Source organism: Phyllostomus hastatus, unplaced genomic scaffold (genome assembly GCF_019186645.2).
Source record: "Phyllostomus hastatus isolate PE091 unplaced genomic scaffold, TTU_PhHast_1.1 phas_contig_147, whole genome shotgun sequence".
In the NCBI taxonomy this organism is placed as follows: Eukaryota; Metazoa; Chordata; class Mammalia; order Chiroptera; family Phyllostomidae; genus Phyllostomus; species Phyllostomus hastatus.
The window spans coordinates 5565459-5587153 of record NW_025333603.1 but is presented as its reverse complement, the minus strand read 5'-3'; the positions used below and the strand labels follow the sequence as shown (position 1 = coordinate 5587153).

General features: G+C 58.8%; 1 protein-coding gene across 10 annotated transcripts in view; it reads right to left on the bottom strand.

Moving 5' to 3' along the window:
• Positions 1-21345, bottom strand: part of LRP8 (LDL receptor related protein 8) — a 72543-nt gene extending 51198 nt beyond the window's left edge. For 6 of the 10 annotated variants that reach the window (XM_045857622.1, XM_045857596.1, XM_045857606.1 and 3 more), the window contains exons 1-2: positions 21112-21344; positions 20170-20289 (exon numbers count right to left, since the gene is read on the bottom strand). In XM_045857622.1, the coding sequence (XP_045713578.1) occupies positions 20170-20289; positions 21112-21223 (232 nt within the window). In that variant the 5' untranslated portion in view covers positions 21224-21344. Of the gene's footprint in view, positions 1-20169; positions 20290-21111 lie in introns of all 10 variants that reach the window. The other 4 variants (XM_045857630.1, XM_045857653.1, XM_045857589.1 and 1 more) reach the window with 3 other exon arrangements.
• Positions 21346-21695: the final 350 nt, after the last annotated feature.

Below are 21695 nucleotides of genomic sequence, written 5' to 3'. Positions count from 1 at the left end.
CGTCCTCAGGAAGTTTCCGTTACGATTGTCAAAGGTGTCAGGACGCCTGGCCACCTGGTTCTTCCTAATGTGGCTTCTCCATTCATGGAGTAGAAGGACTGCTCCTCCAAGAAAAAGGTCCAGGTGGAGCTGCTGCCTGGCAGCCAGCTGGGCTCGCAGGACAGGCTGTTTCAGAACTGGCATCCCCAGCTTAACCGACAATGATTCTAAACCTTGGCAGAGCCAGGCTGGCCCCCCGCCCCCACCCCCAGGGCCTACAGTTGGTGAGCGGAAATCACAAGGAGATGCAGCCACCGCATTCCCTGCCACCTCTACCCCTGGTCTCTCCTGAGCCCCACAGAGAACCAGAGTCTGCACGGGGGTCTCTCCTCCACTCTCATGTGGGCCTGAGCCCAGGAGGGCTGTGTGGGGGAGGGGAGGGGGAGTGAAGCTGGAGGGGAGCCGCTGACCATCTGTGGGTGAACGGTGAGCCGGTCCAAGGCTGAGCCGTGCGAGGCTGGGAGGCCCACGTACCAGGGAAGCCCATCTTCCTCGTACTTTGGGAGCGAGGAGTGGAGGACCTCCCTGCCCCAATTCCATGGGGGATCTGAGGCCTCTTCTGGCTACACCTCATTGCTCTGTGTGGCTGTCATTCAACTCCCCTTGCCCGCCAGGCCAGCAGCTCACGGGAGAGAGAGGAGGTCTGCGTGGTGGGCACTGCGGGAACGCTCAGGGAGTGTGCGCTGAACGAACGGGCGGACGGACAAATGGGTGGATGCGCCATTGCGCGCTGGGCCTTTCCTGTCTACACAGAATTTACAGCCCAGGACACAAACCCTCTTCTCCACCCTTCATTCTACGTACACTGTAAAAACAATAGTCATCAAAACACTGCTTTCAAAATCCTTCATTCGTGGTTAATGACGGGGGCTCCAGGGGATCCACGGTCTCTGCAGCTGGTCGGACTCCCATGTCCCTCCCTTTACGTACAGGAGCCACGTCTGTGTCCTCTTTCCCCCTTTCCCAAAACACAGCGGTGCCACGGAAGACAGACCTGGTGCCGCTGGTTCCAGCTGTGCCCCTGAGCTGCTGTGGGGCCTTCGGCAAGCGAGTCACCCGTAGGACAAGGGGTGGGTCCCTCGGCCCTCTGAGCCCGGTTCTCCCTCTGGTTCATCACCAAGAGCCAGAGTGAGAGACTGGGGCAGGAGGACAGTGCCGGCCCCCAGGCAGGGGCTTCTGGGAAAGGTTCACAGTCTGCTAGGCTCTGTCTGGCACCCACATACGGCCTGTTCCTCAAGGAACCTTGGGGACACGTGGGCCCGATCGTGCTGTGCCAGCCGCCTCTGGGCCGGGCCCTCATCTGTCCACTGCATCTTGAGGTTTACGGAGCCCTTTTCATACACCTCCTCATTTAGTCCTGACAGCCAACTGGGGTTCAGGAAGGGACAGGACGGGCTCAGGACCATTCATCCGCCCAGGGTTCTGCCTTGACACCACAGCCCTGACCTGGCCAGCGGCCCAGCCTCCTCCAGGAAACGGGAAGGATCTTGCAAGTCTTGACCTTGCCCTCTGTGAGCAACCCTGAGAAAGGGGGGTGGTACCCTCTGAAGAACCTCTCTGAGTCTCCATGAAAATCCGACAGCAAAAATGTGGCAAAGACATGAAGCATGGCCAGGGTGACAGCCCACTGGAGCAGCAAGAACACAGACAGTCCTAGAGCTTGAGCCCCAGGCCCAAGACCTGGCCCCTGCACACCCTGGCTCTGCACTCGGGAGGGCCTGGGTCTCCACATCCGTCAGACAGAGGCAAGAATCCTGCTCCTTGCAGGCCAGTCACGCTCTTGCTAAACTCACCCCTGCCGCACTGCTGTGTGGCCTGTTCGTTTGTGACTGCCACCCCTGCCAGGAGGGGTGAGAGGCAGCCCTCTCTCTGCACGTGGCCCAGCCTAACTCGCTGCACCAAAATGCCAGACCTAGGCTCAGGAGCGTGCTCGGGCAGACCTCCAGATCCTCGGACCCAGGCACACAGCGCACATATGTGCAGGTGGGCACACAATTTGCACACTCAGATGTGCACCATATACTGAGCATACCTGGACACACATGCCACACTGTGCACATACCGCAGCACACAGCCACACACCCACAACCACGCACCCACACAGACACAGGTGGCTTCACAGGATTCTCACACACTGCAGACAAATAACTGTAGATTTCCCTGCTTCTCCTGTGACAGCCAGATGGTGGGATTCTCCCAGAGGGCCATCACTTAATGCTCTAATTAATTTAAAAAAAATTTGAGGAACCCAGGGCATGGGTTTGTTCCAAATGTCCCGGGCATGATCCAGCCTGAGGCTAGCAGGAAAGCAGATCCCAGAGGGAAGGGGGAGGGGGCAAGGAAGGGAGAAGGACTCCCCTTGCACCTGGGAGAGGCTGAGCACTCACCTGGAGGGTTGACGTGTGGCCTAGCAAGGAAGGCTGAACTTGAAACAAGGACCTGACCCTGATTCCAAGGGTGCCCCATGACCTCAGGGAGAGAGAAACCCTTCGAGGCATCCTGGTAGGGATGTCTGGCTTGGCCTGTACATCTCAGCAGACAGGGAGCTCAGTCCCTGCAAGGCCACCAGTGCTACTGCCAGCCTGCACGACAGTTCTGGGCTCACAGCCAGATCCAAACTCACCTTCCATGAGCCCTACTGTGTGACTTCAAGGCACTATGGGTGGGGGGTGGGGGGGAACAAAGCATAGAGCCACTGCAGTCTGCTGTGTGGGATGGATGAGTTGGAAAGACAGGCTAGTCCAGAGGGACTTGCAGTGCTCCCTGCACCTTCTGCTTACACACCTCCAGTGAGGGGCAGCTCACTACCTCTCCAGGTAGCTGCTCTGACTGGACCAGGATCCATTCTCACCCAGGTCCCAGGGGAGCCCTGGCATGTTCTCTGGGCCACGAGGGCATGGTGGTTCAGGTGGGCAGCACTTGTCCTCCAGGCTTTCCCCCTGCCTTTCCCAGGGGTGCTTTCTTTGCTGATGAGTATTTGGGAAAACGCAGCAATAAATTTACTGCCTCACTTATGAGTAATTTGCTGTCAGGAGCTCTGCGTAAGCAGAGGGCTGAGTTAACAAGGCTTAATTAACATTAATGTTGTGACAGATCTCAGCCGTGGTTGGGAAATCCCCCATCTTTGAAGCCCAGGTCCTCGCCTGCCACTTTCCCACTCGCGTGGGAGGTGAGAGGCCCAGGGAGGGCTCTCAGAGCTGCTGACAGACGTGACCACGGGGGCTGCCTCTCTTGCAGGATTAGGAGGGATTTGGGATCTGGGATGTGGGGACCAGAGGCGAGCAGGAGATCAGCACAGGAAGCCTGGAGCCTCTGCAACTCCAATTCCAAAGGCGCTTCCAGGTTGAGCTCTCCATCCTTGCCAGCGCAGTGCCAGACGCACGGGCCTCAGGGTCTGAGAGACCAGGGTTTGAATCTGCCGCTCTCATGCTGAAGGGACCCCTCTGAGCCTCAATGTCAGCAATGGGGACAGGACAACCCCCCTCCCAGGGCTGTCAGAGGGGTCGTGAGGCCATGAGCAGAGAGCAGAGGTACTCTGAGATCTCCACTTCCTCCCCCCATCACAAGCATCAGAGCAAACTGTGGTGAGTGCTGTCCCTGTGCCCATCACCCTGTTTAACCCTCCCAGTGGCTCTCTGGGGTAGGGACTGTCATGACCCCGTGGTACAGATGAGAAACCAAGGCACTGAAAGTGGAGGTGACTTGCTCAAGGCCACATAGTCAGCGGGGGTGAGGGGCCCACGGCCACCCACTACTGTCACTGCAGAGCCTCTGGAAGGATCCCTAGAGCCAATGGGAGGGCAAAGGCCAGGCAGTGGGGGCCATGCCAGGGGGGCACATAATGTTTGTGAATCCATCTGAGAAGGAGGAAGGGGAGAAGCATGCTCTTTGGCCACGGATATCCCACTAGAGAGGCCCAGGTGCCTGTTTTTCAACCGCTGAGACTTCATTAAGCTGCCCCCCAAGGGCAGAGACAACGGGAGAAGAGGTAAATGTAACGGAAGGTCCACCCCTGCTCTCAGGCTTGGTACCACCTCTCAGCTTTCTCCAGGGTGCTCAGCCCGGCCCTGGCATGGGGCAGGCATACCGTAATTCATCATTAATGGTTGCCGTTATTAATATTAATGGGAAGAAACCTCTGATCAGAGCCAACTTTAAGCAGCAGCAGGAGGAAGGCCCAGTGCTCACCCACCCATCTCAACACACCCGGCCCCGGCCGCACCCTGCACACGCGCTGGGTCACTGAATGGGACGGGCTGTGTTGAGGTCCTTGGGCACCACGGGAGCACCCGCACCCTGGTCTCCAGGATGCAGGAGGGGCTCTGGGCCCCTGGCCCCCAGGTCTCACCCAAGGGACTGCCCAGCTGGAGTCTTGGAGCCGAGGATCTGCTTGGGAACCTTGAGGAGACGAAGGCCGCAGGGGCTGGGGCGGGTCCAGCTCCAGAGCGGGACTGCTTGTCGGCGCCCTCAGCCCCAGGTGCCCTGGCCCGGCCACAACGCCCGGCTCCCGGGGACCTCCCTGGCCCTCCTGGCAACCCTCCACCTCCTGACTCAGACACTAGCCACACAGGCTTGAGGGGTCTGCTCGTGACCGGTGCCTCATTCCTCCCGTCTGTGAGATGGGGGACAAAAGCAGTACCTACCTCTGGGGCCAATGTGGGGGTCAAAGGAGACACCCCCCGGCATTGAGTGAGGGCTCAATGAACACAGCTGCGGTCACTGATGACCAGGGAGCCGTGCGGAGGCCCGGCCCTGTCAGTGCCCCGAGGAGACGGGTGGCTCGCCGGTGTCTCTAGTCTCTACAGGTCCACTAAAAGGCAGCAGAATCAGCCTAGGGTTTTTGTGTGGCCCTGGTGACAGGCCTGGGACCGATGGGACCTCTCAGGACAGAATCAGAAGGAACTTTATTTTGGAAAAATAGAGCTTCCTTAGAAAAAGTGAAGCCTCCATCCCAGGAGGTGTAGAAGCAAGGGATCCATCTATTCATTCAATGAGCATTCACCGGCCCCTCCTCTGTGCTGAGCCCTGTATTAGGCGCTGGGGGGCTGGGAAAGACAGCATGAGACCCAATCCTGCCTGGAGAAGCCCACACTCTAGAAAGGCAAGAGATGCTGAAGGTGCCAAACAGACCCCGGGTCAGGCCGGCCTACCCCTCGCAAATGGGTCAGAGCCTGGAGAAGAAAGAAGAGGCTCTTTGCCATGAAGGAGGCTTGGGAAACACGCGGGGCAGCTCGGAGAGGGGCCGAGCGCTGGCCCAGCAGACGGGAGGCTGGGTCCCACCCTGCTCTGGGCCTCCCCCGTGACCCCGAGGGCTTCCCGGTGCCGCCTCGCAGCGTCCACGCGCTCCCTGCCCTGGTCCACCTCGACCACAGATCAGTGCCAGCCCCCAGAGCCCCTGCCTACCCCCATACCCAGTGAGGGATGGGTGGGAGGTGGCCCTGGAGGGAGGAGCCTGATGGCAGCGGGGTGTGGAAGAGGGAGGGGTGGCTGTCTCTGCAAGGGCACAGCCAGTCCCAGGCAGGTGGTGGGCTCACCCCTTGCCCACTTTCCTGCCCCACAGCATCCATCCCCCCCGCCCCTGGCCATGGTTCCCGGGGAGCAGGCTCCAAGGAGCCCAGCAGCCAGACCACCAGCTGCTGCCCCCTCCCATACAAACCCTGGTCACAAAGCACCCTCCCCCCAACTCTGCCCGCCTGCGGTGACAGTCTCTTGGCACCAGATCTCCCCTACCCTCCATCTGTCAGGAATCGGTGCAGACAGACTGTGAGAACCACAAGAGTAAGTAGCGACTCTGTTTGGACACCTCCCCCTCCCCTCTGCCTCCCTGGCGCTCTCCCCCCACCCTGTGTCCCCTCTCTCCCCTCTCCTCTCTGTGTCTTCTTTCCCGTCTGTCTATTTGCATCTTTCCTGCTGATGAAGACATTGACAAAGTGGCAGTGGGGAGGGCAAGAGGACCAGCCAGCCAGGGACCCCCACTTACTTGTAACCTTCACATACCACAGCCACAGCAAGCCACCCATCTGTCTTCTTCCCTCACCTTCTTTCTCCCAGCCCATTAAGGGGTCGGAGCCCTGTGGAACTGTGGGCTCAATGTCCCCATCTGTACAGCCGAGCAGTAAATCCTGTCAGGCCCGCCTCCCAAGGGCTACGAGGAGCCTGGAGACAGTGTGTGGAAAGGGTTCTGTGAATCACAGAGCCTTGTGCAGGCAAATGATCGGTGTCCCCAGCTCCTTTCCATTTGAGGGGGCATGAAGGCCCAGCCTGCCCTTCTCTTGGAAGCAGAGAGGCCAGAATGGTGCAAGACAGACAGAAACATGTCTCGAAGGATACAAACGGCAGCAAGGACGCAGGCAGGGCCGCCACGGTAACCACCTCCCCACATCGGTGTGCGGCGCGCAGGGCAGAGCTGGGAGCTGAGCCCGGAGAGCAGTCCCAACGCTGTGCTCGAGAAAGGGCCAGGATGACACCCAGCACCCCGAGCATGATGCTCGGCCCTGGCTCCTCCAGACCTTCCTTCCAAGGGGCTCTGTGTCTCCTTGGGTCCCCCAAAACATGAGGAAGAAATCAGCTTTTTAGTTTTTTCTTTAAGTAGCTCCTGACCAACTGGCAGCAGAGCCCACCAATAATGGGGAAGCCCCGCTGCAGACCTGGGGAGGGGGCAGCAACCAGGGGTCATGGGTGCAGGCAGACCGCCTGTAATGCCCAGTTTGACACAAGACTTTGAGTTTGAAAGCAGGGACAGTTCTGAGCACACCAGGACGGGCTGGTTGCCCTACGTGGGGGCAGGCACCGGGCAACACCAACGTGCCGGGCAGATGCAGTGGTGAGCATTTCACAGACAGGAGAGTCAAACTCCTGCTCACTCCCTACCCTGTGAACTTGGCCCAAGGCCCCAGTGGCCAGATGGAGAGGAAATTCTGGCCCAGCTGCCGTCTTGGGGCCCTGTAGGACCGTGTCTCACCCCAACCCCAGCACAGATGTGCCCAGGAAAATGGGAGGGGTCTTGGGTTCTCCAGCCTTTCCATAGCCAAGGAAGCTTGAGGCTCAGAGAAGGTAGTCCAGTTGCCCAAGGTCACACAGTGAGTTAGGTGGCCGCCATCCCGAAGACAGGGCCTACTGTTCCATCCCTGGGTCCTGGCTGGGTACCGGCACAGAACAGGCCTTCAGCAAAACTCGGAGCTCGGACTCAAAGCACACCAGATGCTTCTGTGGAACTCACAGAAACACCCATGTCCGGACACACACCGCAGGGAGCGGAAACGCAGTGCAAGGTGGGTGGGAGGCACCAGACTCGGGGCCCTTCAGGACCTGACCTCACCATCCGCTTGTCCCCGCTCCCTCACGGGCTTTGGGAGGGTCCCCTCAAGGCCCACGGTCTGGTGTGAACCCCATACTCAACCAGATCATCCTGGTGCGGACTGGCAAGGATGGAGATGGAGGGAAACATGGGGCCGAAGCCCAGAGGGGGCCCTGACCCCCCTGTCGGGGAAGGTCCCTAGAAATGGCGACACTTGAGGCCAGGCAGGGTCAGACAAGCAGAGCAAGCGCCTCAGGCAGACAGGACCCCACGCGAGAGGGTGATGTTTCTGGGACACGTCTCCTCGTTCCAGGCACGGCTGGAACAGGGAACCGTGAGGTCGGGGGACAAGTGGATGGTGAGGTCAGGCCCTGAAGGGCCCCGAGTGCCAGTCAAGCAGACTTGACCGTCTGAGTGGACGCTGAGCAAGGGCAGGACAAAGCTGCACATTGAAGAGCACTCGGCTGCCACGCAGCTGTGGTCATTGCTACTGCCACGGGCCTGGGAGGCCACAGAGGGACAGGGCCAGGACCTGGACTGACAGGTGGCAGGAGAGGAAACCAAGGACTTGGTAGCTGTTACAGGTGAGGCCCAGGTGATGTCCACAATGAGGACTGGTGCCAGGGACAGAAGAGGTTCCTACTCGCCCCCCTCCCTCCAGTGCGTGTGGGCAGGTTCTGTGCACAGAGCCAGAGAAGCCTCCTCTCTCAACTGTCCCCACCCCCATCCGGGGGGGCAAGGCCGGAGCCGGGCAGGGGACAGAGGACGGAGGCACGGGCTACCCACGCTGCACACCACAGACCTGTATCCGCCCCTCTGAAGGAGAGAGTTCCTTTACCTTCCTGGGCGTATTTGGGGCATGAGACCAAGGGCTGGGCAGGGTCAGGCACAATGCAGCCTCCTCCTGCACCCACCCCTCCCAGAGGTCCCTGAGGCTCTGGGCTCATTTCCTAATGAGGTCCCTGGAAGGACTCTTCCTAATTAAACTAGGACAGTAAGTTACGGCCTGGGGACTCAGGGAAGAAGAGGAGACAAAGGAACCCCTCCTGTTCTACCTAGCAGAGAAGGCGGCTGGCATGGGAGGGAATTCCTGAAGTACAGACAGGAAAGGAAGGTTGAAGGAGGGTCAGATAAGCTCAGCTAACCTTGACCTGAGCACTGGTCACGGGCCAGGCACTGCTCTGAGTGCTTTTCATAAATTAACTCACATAATCCTCCAGCCACCTTGAGGGTTAGGTATTGGTGGATCACTTACAGACGAGGCAAGAGCTCAGAGAAGTGAAGCAACCTGCCCAGGTGCCACAGCTAGGAAATAGCGAGGCACGGACTGGACCCCGGCAGCCTGGTCAGAGGCCTGGCTGTTCCCTGTGTCACAGGGAGGCCCCTCATGCATGAGGCGACGTGTGCAGGAGCAGTCTGAGGCAGGGGACCTGGGGAGGAGGGCGGTTCTTCTCCATATGGCTCCCTGCTGGCTGCACAGCAAACGGAGGTTCAGAGCCAGGCCTCAGGAAGCTGAATTTCAAAAGCCGCCCAAAGTGACTCAAACTCCTGGTCCAGTCCTAGCTCCTTCCTCGTACAGGTCAGGGAAGCTGAAGACCAGAGAGGGGCAGAGGCTGGCTCAGGTTACTCAGCAAGTCAGCGACAAGGTGAGGCTACCCGGTTCCTGGTGGGGCTGAGAGCCCGGGGGTGGGTGGGAGTGGCAACAGGGTTCAGTTAAAGGACACAGATAAGGGGTGAGGGGGCGGAGAGCTCAGCACTGAGTCTACAAGTGTGGGAGGGGTCAAAGGCCACAAAGGAGTGGGAGGGTGAGGGGCCTGGGGGACGAGACAGGACGGCACAGGGACAGGCTGCAACCACACAGGCCAGCAGACCTCTGTGCGCTGGCATGGCCCAGTCCTGGCGTAGGAAGAGCTGACTGGCCTGTGCGACCCAACAAGGTTCCGGGTCCTTTATGTGGACCGGCTGTTACTGTACTTATCACCTAGGTCTGGGGTCCAGGTTCAAGGGACTAGCCTCAGGCTCCCCAACTTCCTGAAGTACACGGGGGGAACTGCAGTGGAAACCTAGGTCTGGCTGACACTGGGTGGCCACATTTGCCCCTGCTCCCTCCGCTCCAAGGAGAAGGAGACAGCTGTGGCCTGTATGTGGGAAGGGGGCAAAAGAGTGAGACACACACAGGTGATATAAAGTCTGCTCTGCCGGCTCACAGGTATTAAAAAATTGGCCTGGTCAGATTCAGCGAAAAAATAAACAGGCGGAAACCCCTCAGTGACTGCAGGTTCAGCTAATAAACCGTTGGTTCCAGCTCCATGGGCAAATTTCGGCCGTGTCTCCCAGTGAGGGGTTCGATTGCACAGTCCCTGCTCCCTGCTCCAGGCCTCCTTAGTGGCCCCAGCCCCCCACCTGGGGCCTGGCTGTGGTGGACTCCTGCAAACACCCTGGCTCTCAGGGAAAAACGAAAGAATCCCAGAGAATGGGGCCAAAAGGGGCCTGGAGATGCCTGGCTCCGTGTGAATTGAGGCCCCACGAGGGGCAGGCAGGGACTCCTCCTAGGCCTTGCCTTCTGGGCCATGGTGTTCGTATCGACCTCAGCCCTCTAGGCAGGTGGAGGCTAGACGGAAGGCTCTCGCTGAGGCTTGGTGGGAAGAGGCCTCCGGGGCGGGGGCCGGCTGGGAACAGAGGTTGCTGGCTTCTTGCCAACTACAAATAATTGCCCACCACAAACAGCCAGTGGGAGGCTTTGGCTTTGGCTTGGCCGGGCCTCCTAGGCCAGTATGGGAGGAGGAAGAACGTCACCTTGGCCCCGCAGCCCCGGGTATTCTAACTGTTACGTCCATCTCGGTACACGCTCTCCTCCAGCACGCACGCCCAGGGCCCGTGCAGGCAGGCGTGCTGGGGCACACGGCTGGGAGAGGGCTCCGAGGGGACGCTGGCAGCAGATGGCAGCTCGGGGTCCAGGAAGTGGAGAGGGAGAGAGCAGCGCTGACCTGAATGTCCCTGGCTTCAGGCCACCAGGAAAGCCCAGCCTTGGTCTCCAGCTCTTCACTCAAGCAGCTTAACCTGGGCCTGATGGAGCCTTCCTGCCTCTTATCAGCTGCCAGCCCTCTGAGGTCAATGTGGAGCCACTGGTGAACCAAGGCCACTCCTGGAATAACTACCCCTGTCAGGCCTGGCTGGTTAACCAGTTCTCCTCGGCTCCCTCTGCTTAACCAGCTCCCGCAGGCCACCCGGGAAGCAGCCACCCCGGGGCCCCTGTGCAGATGGTTCCTGCAGTCCCTCCCAACGGGAGAAGCTGCTGTTCTCCCAGGCAGCCCAGTCCTCCCAACTGGCCAGTCGACCTACATCTCTCCTGCTGCTATTTTAGCAGCTGCCCTCTCGTTGTGCCCTTGAAGGAGGAGGAAAGCTGCTGCCGGTCCTTCCTCGCTGGCCGCTCCCTGTGTAGGGGCCACAGGCTTGGCAGGAGAACGGGGATGCTCATTTTCAGGACTAGCTCTGGGCAGAATGCTTGACGTCAGCCAAGCACCTCCGCGAGCTGGGCTCATGACCCCACTTCACAGACCAAGGATCTAAGGCTCAGAACCTAGGACCCACACCAGGGTCCCCCAGCTGGTGGGCCACGGGTCTGGAGGGCCTGACTCCATCTTTCTCCCTCACTCCACAGCCTCTAACTCAATCACGGGCACAGGAGGAAGGCAGAAGAAGGGAAAGTGGCCGAGGAACCTGGGCGTACCAGCTGAGTTCTGGAAGTGGACCCTAAGAAGTCCAGCTGCTCTCCCTATCTGCCTGCCCAGAATCCGCCCACCACACCAGCCAAGCTCCTACCAATCCTCGCCAGGCATTGAGGAGCTTGAGGGCCACAGGTCTGCCACCCCCAGGCCAGGACTGCTCAGAGCGCTGGCTGCAGTGTAGATAGAGCAAGGATAAAGGGGAAATGAAGTTTAGAGAGGGAGAACCACTGACCCAGGGTCACACAGCAAGCTGGGGGTGGAAGCAGAACAAATATAACGCTGTGGAGGAGATGGGTTCTACAAATATCCTCCGAAGGATGAAGATGAATTTTGTTCCCTTTTGTTTTCTTCAGTGGGAGTGGGGTGTCCTTGGGGCCAGAACACAATCGTCTTTTCTCTCTGCTTTGCCTTGTGTGAATCAGGTCTGGTAACTTTATCTGCCCTGTGAACCTGGGACAAAGTGGCCCTGGGCTCAGGGAAGAAGGAAGTCCTGTGAGGGATGGGAAGAGCTGTGGAGCGTTAGGTGGCCATGTGAGAAGGGCCCAGTCTCCTCAGCAGGGAGCGACGTGGCTTTCTCATGAAAACACACACACTCTGCAGTCCCTGTGGTGAGAGTCTGTCTTAAGGAAAGGATGGGACAAACACACGGGAAAGACGCAGAGTCCCCTAAACATGCGTCTGTCGGCAGACGACAACGGTGGTCCACATGGAGAGGCAGGCACGATGCGGAGAGAAAGGAGGCGGCACAGCACAGCCTCGATTTTGTTTAAAAAAACGCGCGTGCACACACACAGGCTGACGCGCACAGGAACACGGGGCAGACACGCCGCTGCCCCGGTGGCGCGACCCAGGGTGATGGTTACCACCCTCTTCCTGCTTTTCTGTATCGTCCGGGTGTGCGTTTCAATTATTATTATGCATAGGAAACAACTCACATAATCAGAAAAGTTACTTCTACTGGGGAAACAAATAAATAAAACCAACTGCAGCGAGTCTCAGCATCAGCACCACCCACACTCCGCTGTGCCGCCCTGGGCGCACCCCGTCCCTCCCTGCGAGCCTCAATTTCCGCCTCAGGAAGCCGGGCAACGAGGGACCCCGCACCCCCTGCCCCGTGGAGACGGCCCGTGCTGCGGCCTAACAGGCCGAGAGGGCTAGAAGCTGAAGCGGTCTCCAGGGTAACTGGCTCGAAGAGCCTTGTGACAACTCAGGTGGCCACACGACCACACCCACGGACTCCCAGACCCCAGAGAGGCTCTGGGCTACCTGTCCTGCCAAATTCCAAGGGGCAGGCGTGTGGAGGCCGGGAGGGGTCACGGGAACTCTGTGGACCTGGAAGCCCTGTGGCTCTGGTTTGCTGGGTGACCAGTGGGCATTCTGAGGGACTTAACAGTACCCTGGGTTCCACCCCCTCAAAGTGGCCAGCTTGTGGGCACCTGGGCTAGGCCCTGCTAGGGACACAGAGGTCCGTTCAGGTGCAGTGGATGGGGAGCTCCGAGTTGGGGCCCCCTCGGAGCCTCTCCAGCTGAGGGGCCATTCCTGGGGTCTGTGACATATAACATGAGAGAGGAGCCAGGGTGAGCACCACTGGTGATTAAAAACGCTTGAGGACACGCAGGGGTCAGAGCTGCTCAGGAGGGAGCCAGTGTACCCACCGGAAGGGGCTGGCCAAGACGGGCACCCGAAGTGGAAAGGGAGAGAGGCCACAGCTCAGTCCATGTGCCACTCACGCTGCTATTCACCGGCATCAGACTGGACAGCCAGACAGGCACCGCCCAGTCCTGCTGTGACCGGCCGGGCCACCTGGGACAAGTGAACTTTGGCTCTCTCCTGGCCCTGGCTGAGGAGGTCCTATATGAGAAAGCCCCTAACAGCAAACATGCTCATTAAATCTTATTACATAATTGTTTTAGATGAGTTCTCAGCAATCCCAGGGCGGACAGGTAGGGTCCAGACAAGGGCGGTGGTGCACCTGAGTCCCCCAAAGCCCTTTTTGTGTGCAGAAGCCTGTGCCCAGCCCTTAGCCTGGGAATGCCTCGTTCCCTGACCCAGCAGAGAAGAGAGCGGGCGGGGGTGGCGGATGGGTGCCACCGCAGGCAGGAGGTGGGAGAACACTGCTCTGACTCAAGTCCTGCCCAGGAACTGAGGACACTAGTTCTAAAGCTGGGTCTCTGTTGACACCTGGAGCCAATTTCCAGCCACCAGGATCTTTGCTTCACCTTGTGAAGCCTGGGGCCAGACAAGCTCCTGAGTTTGCAGGGCGAGTGTGGAGAAGCCTGCAGGCAAGGAGGCCCTGCGTGACTGCCAACAAGTCACTCATGCTCTCCAGGCTTCAGGTGACCCAGCTCACTAGAGGGGGCCTGACTACGGTCCTAAGGTCACTCAGCTCCCTTCTCCAGCCTCAAGGGCCCCTTGGAACCTTCTCGGAAGCTCCTCACATCTGACCAACGCCAGCTTCTCACCCTCAAAAGTGAATGACATTTCCTCGGTCCATTGACTCATTCACATGCTGTCCCCCACTGCCGCCTCTAGGCCGGGCCCTGTGCTGGCTCACAGACACTCCCGAGGCACAGGGCACTCCCGTGATAGACTGCGACAGGGTGCACAAAGCCGTGGGCATCCAGGCACAGGGGAGGCTGGATGACACCAGGAAGAGGAAGAAAGCCTCCCGGAGGTGGCAATGAGCCAATTTTGAGGGATGGGTGGGAACCAGGAAGGACAGTCCCAGCAGAGGGTCTCCAGTTTCCCATCCATGCAGCCTGGACAAGTAATCCCCACCTGACAGGCAATGCCCAAGACAGACCTTTAGGAGTGGCAGAGAGTCACACACTGGGGGGCTATACACTGGGGCTCTGCGTGGCCTCCAGAGACAGGATCCCTCCCAACCCTGTCCCCCAGGCTGGAAACCTGTAGCCCAGGGAGGCACAACTGGCCCCTGTGGTCACCTTCCCACTTCCTCTCCGCCCTCTGGGCCCCGGGCTCTGATCCCAACAGAGCAGATAGAGCACTTGGAGAGGAAGAGCCTGTCCCCAGAGCAGACGGATTTGGGTCAACTTCTGGCTCCACCACTTAAGAGTCATGACATTGGCCAAGTGACTTCTCCTATCTGAGCCTCAGTTTCATCGTCTTTAAAGTGCGAATAATAATAAATAAAACACCCTCACAGGGTTGTCAGGAGCAAAGCTAACAAACGTGCATTGCCCAGCGTTGTGCCAGGCGTGGGGGAAGTAGCCATTCTCTGCCACTAGTTGTTTTATTTTGGAATCCCTCATGCCCAGCACAAGGTTTGTGGAGCAGACAATGTGGGGAAGGGTCTGAGACTGAGGGAACAACAGGGCGTGTTTGGGGGGAACAAGGACTAGGAGGCTAGAGGACAAGCAGTCAGGGAAGGCCACCTGGGGAGGCGGCATCTGTACCAGGCCTTCAAACACTGAGTGATCTGGATGTAAGGCACCTGTGGGCAGGAGTTATCAGTGCTGCTTAGAACTGGGGCCCCAGGGCCCAGCTATGCAGCCCCCAGAACTCAGCCCCACACCCTCCCACTGGCCCAGGACTGGTTTCCAGGGGGCGGCCTGGGTGTTATGACTTCTCGCCCTGGGGCCGCCAGGAAAGCTCCCACCTGGTTACATCCCTTGTCGGCACAGACAAGTCCACACACTCCTGCTCCACCAGCCCTCTGGGTTCTCCCTATCTTCGCCCTCTCCCTGGAAGCATGTCTCTGGCTTCACCTGCGCTGACATTCCCCAAGGAGGGAAAAGTGTCAAATCAGTCACCTCCAGGCAACTGGGAGAAGGGGGCCAACCAGCCCCAAGGCTTTCTGCACTTAGGATCCTCCTCAGCAGTCGTGAGAAAGCCAAGTCCCAGGAGGGCCTGTGGGAAGGCCTGTGGGGGAGCCTTCAGCAAACACTCCCAAGGCCTGCCAGGGCCAGCCCCGGGGGCACAGACCTGGGCCTAAAAGAGAGGGAAACGTGGGGCCTGCTGGGCAGAGCCCTGGGGGCTGTGGGACTTCCCCCTTCCCAGGCACAGCCAGGAAGAAAGGAACACAGGCCAGACGGGCAAAAGCCAGCCTTGGGACCAGCAGAGGCCTGAGGGAAGCCATCCTCTGCCCCTCCTAGGGCCCTGTTTGACCCATTTCTCTCCTCAGTCCCTCCCAGGGCACCTTTCTCGCTTCCCAGGGAGTTTGCCTTGGGGCAACCTCCACTGTGGCTGGACAACCCACTGGCTGAGCCCCATCTGGGCAGCAGGGGCTCTCAGGTACCAGAGACTTCCTTGAAAATCCTCCCTCCAAGAACAGTCATACTCATCGCAATTCACGGAACATCTACTGTCTACCAGACACTTTATCTCATTTAATCCTCACACCATCTCTGGGAGGGACGGACTATTATCACTCCCAAGTCCATGCAGCCAGAGGTGACAGCAGCATAGAAAACCAGGAGTGTCTGATTCAAGGCCCCACTGAGCTGTGATTTCAACACAGGTCACTAAGTCCCTCTCTCAACTCCTGTATCTCAGCCTGGAGAGAGAGGGTAGCAAGGAGGGCTTCCTTGAGGAGGTGACACCTGAGTGAAATTTTCTAAGATGACAAGAAGGTAGCCAGGCGAGGGAGCAGAAAGAGCATCGCAGACGGACAGAATGGCATGTGCAAAGACCCGGAGGTGAGAAGCAGTAGGAAAGTGAGTGAGACAAAAGCTACATGTGGTGTCCTACGGTCACAGGAAGAGACAGGAACGGGCCACAGGGGAGTGGGCAACGAGAGCCGGCCACAGAGTCTCGGAAGGACGGAGTGGCCCGGCCAGATGAGAAAATCGAGGTTCAGGGAGGAATGGCACTATCTGCTGACGACTCCATCCAGAAAGGAGGTAGAGCTGGTGTCAGGGCTGTGAGAATGGGCCGTGGCTAGGCGGCACACCGAGGGGCAGACGCAGGCCGCAGCCCAGCTGGGAGCTGTGACAGAGCTTTAATTATTTACAAGGCTGCTTCCCAGCAGGCCTCAGTGTTCCCGCAGCCTGGCCTTGCCCAGCTAATGAACTCTCAGCCATGGGAGACCTCACGGCAGCCACTCTTTATTAAGCCTGGGATGGAGGGGTGATGGGGGCTGGGAGAACAAGGCAGCCCAAAGAAGCCAGGACAAGGTAGAGGGATCTGAGCACAGAACCAGTCCACCACATGCCCAGGCCCTCAGCCCATCCACAAAGAGAAACACAGAGTCTTTCCAGAGTTGAGGGACAGGGGAGGGTTTGATGTTATCTCAAGATGGGAAAACAGATCCAAGGTCACCAGCTAGTGCTTGAGACAGCACAGGTTCCAGAGCTCGGTGCCTGCATTCACTCCCCAGCAATTTCACTTAAAGATCATATACCCTTGGGCTGGTTACTTAACTCCTCCGTGCTTTTGTAAAATGGGAATAATGCAGTTACTTCACAGAGCTGCCCATTTCCTAGAATCGAGAAGCATGAGGTGACGCCCGTGGAATCTCAGCACAACGCCTGGTGCACAGCAGGCGTTCATTGTTGTCACTCTGGGAGCGAAGGGCTGGCCAGAGACCAGAGCCCCATCCCTGGCCCAGATGCTGAGGAGCAACAGGAAAGTGAGGCCAAGGGACCAGCTGGCCTACGTGACCCAGGTCCACAGCCAGGGACCCACCCAACTTCCCCTGGCTGGGCTACCCTGGGGCTTCCTTGGGCCTGGCCTTCCTCCACTTTGAAGGCCCTTTGAGCTGGAAACCGAAGCCCCATGAGCCTTTCCTCTCCCCATCCTGCCAGTTTTGTCCCATATCTCCAGAGCACCAGGTCCCACCTGCTGTGGCTGAGTATCAGGATTTAGGCCTTAGTTTGAGTGCTGGCCCCAGCTCTGGGGGGGTTCTGTGACTTTGGGGTAGTCATTTCACCTCTCTGAGCCCCAGTTTCCTCCGCTATAATATGGGGACTATACTACCTATTTTTAAATGGTAAGCCCTGAGGGACTGGTACTAGTTACCATCTCTCAAGGCCTGGTCTAGCTGTCTCCTCTAGGAAGCCTTCCTGTGCTAGCTCAACATGCAAGGTCCCTCCCTCCAGCCTCCATCAGCTCTTGGTACCCACAGGCTACGTCGTGGCCTCCCTGGGACCCGGAACTCAGTTTGCCTCACACAGACTTCCCTTACACACTGCAACCCCCATTTTGCAGGTGGAAAGGTACAGAGGTGGGGCAGCTCTCAGGGAGTCGGAGGGTTGGAATGCCAGAGAAAGGAGTCAGATATAAGGTAGGAAGGCTGCTCAGGGAGAAGCCAACAGCCTTGAAGGGAGGAGAGTTCAAAGCAATGCGGTTTGGGCAGGTGGCCCACAACTGGGGGGAATTCTCCAGATGAGGAAGGAAGGCGTGAAGAAAGATCATTTTCGAACAACTGGCCCAACATAGCCACCCAAAGTCCCCACCCTCTCTCTTCAAGATTTCTCTCTGTGGCTCCCAGAGGCCCCTTTCTAAAGACCACGGAGGCGTGGACACTCGTCCATTCCCTTCTCTGTGCCAGCCCTGTGCGAAGACTCCCTATGAGTACAGCCTATGATGGGGGAACAGCTGCCCCCATTTGGCAGATCGGGAGGAAACAAGCTCAGAGAAGACAGTGTGTGGAGCTGACACGTGGTCCTCACAGCAGAGCCCCCACCCCTCCCACTCCAAGCTGTCAATGTCATTTGTTTTTATTTACTCTCTGCCTATGATTCCACCCCATCTCAGAGAAGCAAAAACAGAAACCCAGACTGGCAGTCAGAGCCCCCACAGTCCCAGCTGGGGTCACCCAGCCTCCCCCTGCTTCACACCTTCATCTCCCCCAGAGCTTCACACAGAGATAAAGAGCAACAGGGTCAACATTTGTGGATCACCAGTTTAGGTCCTTCCATGCCACACTCCCCACTGCCCCAAACAGTGCCCCTGCACTGGGAGGGAGGTGGGCATCCTGACCAAGTTCTGTCATTCTTTGCTGTGTGACCTTGGGCAAATCACCCAACTTTTCTGAGCCAGAACCCTTATCTACAAACAGGATGATGAGAAAAATGCTCTTCACAGCCACTCTCGAAAGACAGCTATTATAAAGAATCAGGGAGATAAGTTAAAACTAGCCCAGAAACGCAATTTTTATTTCCCTGCCACATCCTCAGCACTCCTGCTATAAGGGAATCACCAGAACAACTTCCTGTGATGAGACTCAGTCTCATTTATAATATTTTACCTCAGCTCAGCCATATTCGTAACTTCAATAGCGCTGGCGAATGGTCATCATGATTAGGCTCAGAACCCAGGAGTCAGATGCTTAAATTCAAGCTTCTACTTAGCAACTCAATAGCTGTGGGGCAAGTAACTTCATCTCTCAGGGCCTCAGCTGGTTTAGTCTGTAGAACAGTAGTATAGTAGTACCCCAAAGATGAAGGGAGTTTATATAAGTACAACCACAGTAGTGGACACCTAGCTAACAACAGCCCGTGCTAGTCTCATTACTTCTGATTATGTTACTAGAACTGGTCCTCTAAACCAAAGCAGGAATCGTTAGCCCAAGTGGTCAGGTGAGGAAACAGGGAATAGGAAAAGATGTGCCCCAGTCACAGAGCCTACTCTGAGAAAGTGAACTCGGAGGCTGACTGGCAATCCCAGTTTAAAAAACAAAACAGCCCTGGCTGGTGTGGCTCAGTGGATTGGGCTCGGGCCTGAGAACCAAAGGGTGGCCATTTCAATTCCCAGTCAGGGCACATGCCTGGGTTGTGGGCCAGGTCCGCAGTGCCGGGCACACGAGAGGCAACCACACATGGATGTCTTTCTCCCTCCCTTCCCCATGTCTAAAAAATAAGTAAAATCTTAAATATAAAATAAAATAGTTTGAAAATAAAAATAAATAAAAAACAAAACAGAAAAACTTGACTCAAGTCAGTGTCATTCCAGGTGTTCCTCTACCCCACCCCAACACCTGCCACTGTGTCAAGCTATGGGTTTGACTTTCTCATTACACCCCTCCCGCAGCAGACCCTGTTCTCTCTGGCTTGGGGTGGGCCTGTCCTCCAAGTGCCCCAGTGTCTGCACACAGCAGGCACCCTAAAACAAACGGAGAATGAATGACCGTCTGAATCTATGTTTCTAAAAGTCCTGCTGTTCTGTTCCTGGAACTACACTCCACCGTGGCAACTGTCTGCTAACTCACTTCCGGTCCCACAGACATCCCCGCGCGCACCCCACTAAGTACTTCCAAAGCAGTCGCTCCAGGATGGAAAACACCACACTCAGAAAAGACTGCCTGCAACCAACACACTGCCGGGGGATCACACGCTGCCTCGGGATCCTCGGTCAGTTTCAGGAAACGAACTCCTCCTCCTGGTTCCCTCCTTCCTGGTCTGCCCCAGGACTCACGCCCCAGTGGGTCCGGCTGGAGATCCAGGTCGGCTAACTAGGGTGGCACAAAAAGGCTTCACCGTGACTAGGCAGAAAAACTCCCGGCGTCAGTTCCCGCGCCCCGCCAGCACCTACTACCGGCAGGATGCGCGCAGGGGTGTGGCCGGGGTGGGACCAGGGCAAGGCCCCTGTGCCCACTGCGCCCGAAAACTGCACACGCGCCCGCACCGGGATTGGCCGCTCCGGCCACGGGGGCCGATGGGGTGGTCCTGGTCTAGCCAATCAGGGGCCCCGGGGAGCCCATTCATTCACAAAAAAAAAGAAAAAAAAAAAAAAAACCCGAGCAGGAAAAGTAGTGCAGCGAGGTCCGGGGGTGAGTGGAACTTTGTTATCCCCGCGCATTTAGTGCAGCATAGGCTGCAGTCCGGGAGGGCTGGATCACAGGAAACTAGACGAGTGCAGGAACAGTCGCGTCCCCATCCCCAGTTCCCGCCCAGCAACCGGGTGGGGTGAGCCCTCCTCCTGAGCCACAACGCCCCGGGCTTAGTCCCCGGACCCATTAGGACCCGCCTGCAGTCCAGCTCCCACGTTAATGCTAAAACCCACCCACTCTCGATGGAGACGGTCTCCGGAAGGCTTCGGGGGTCGGGGTGAGGTCCACGCAGGCGGCCCGGTGGTAGATGCCGCCACGTGCGCGCTAAGCATGGCGCCTCCTACCGTTCCCTCCCTCCCCCGCTGGCCACTTACGGCAGTCGTTCTCGTCGCTGTTGTCCAAGCAGTCATCGTCCTCATCGCATCTCCACACAGAGGGGATGCAGCGCCCGTTCTGGCACCGGAACTGGTTCTCTTCGCATTCCTTGACCAGCCCTGTGCGGGGGGGGGAGGGGAGGGGGGGAAGGGGGCGTTAGCCGGATCCGCAGACCAAGCAGTCCTGGCAGCGGGCAGGGGTCTCCTAAGGTAAAGGAAAAGGGGTGATGCAGCGACCCCGGGGACATCGAGCACCCTTGATCCGATGGAGGGGAGGACGGTTCCTGGGATGGAGGGCAGTTCCGTGGCACGATAAGGCCAGGCACACACAGTCGGTGTCACACGACTTAGTGGCATACCCCCCATTCAGTCACACTCCCCCGCACACTCGGCCCATAGTCAGAAATCCACGCAAACACAGCCCCAGGAGAGCCCCGTGATACAGGGAGCCCCGAAATACGCCGTGACACAAGCACTCTCTGGGCGTTGCGGGCACATCCCTCCTCTTGCACGCAGCCTCTCTGTCTCGGCAGCGCTAAGGGGGTCCCCGGAAACGCATTGTCAGGCGGGGAAGTCGCCTGGCTCCCCTCGCCGCCGCCACGGAGCGCGCGTGTCAACGACCAGAATCACACAGCCCATCTGAAACCATCTATGACCACCCCCCCACCCCAGCAAAGTTCCCGACCAGCCCGGCCCCACCGCCCCCATCCCCCAAAAGCAGGTGCAGGAGGGCAGAGCCCACAACACAGGGAGCCGCGGGGGCGCGGGGGGGGGGGCGGAGATGAAAGGATAGATGGGTCCGAAGGTACCTATCCCACCGGGTGCCTCTGCCAGCACCCGGCTGGGGGTGGGGGGCAGTGCAATCCAGCTCTTGGCCTCCGGGCCGCGCTTTGTTGGCGGCTACGGCAGCGCGTAGCCCAGCCGGGGACCGGCCGCACGCACCTTGGCTACCGTGCAGTGGATCCGCTGCCGCCGCAAGATGCTGGGGTCGGAGCAGCAGCAGCAGCAGCAGCAGCGCCAGCGGCCGGAGCGCGCCCCGCTCGGGGCGGCCCATGGCGGGCCCCCGGCTCCGGCCGCCGCGCCCTACGCACTCGGTGTCGCTGCCGCCGCCGCCGCTGCGCGTCAGCCCGCCGAGTCCTTGCCGCGGCTCCGGGGCTGCCGCTGCCCCCGCCGCTGCCGCCGCCGCCGCCCGCCCCGGCTCCTCCGCTGCATTTCAAGCAGGTTCCGTGACGCTCGGCGGCGGGGCGGGCTCAGGCTGGGCGCGCGGCCCCGGCCCTGGGCTGCGGCCGTCGGCGCGCGCCCCCTCCCGCTGCTGCCTCCGCCCCAGGCTCCTTTCTTGCTGCCACCTCTCCTCCTCCCTCCCGTCCCTGGTCAAGTCCTCTCTCAGCAGACTCTCGTGACCCTAATCCGGCCGTGGTGCTGGGCGCTGCAGACGCTAGGTGAGCCAGGCGAGGCAGCACAGGCTTCCTGGAGGAGGTGACAGACTGTGATGGGAGGCTGAGGGAAGCCTAGGAGTGGACCTAGGA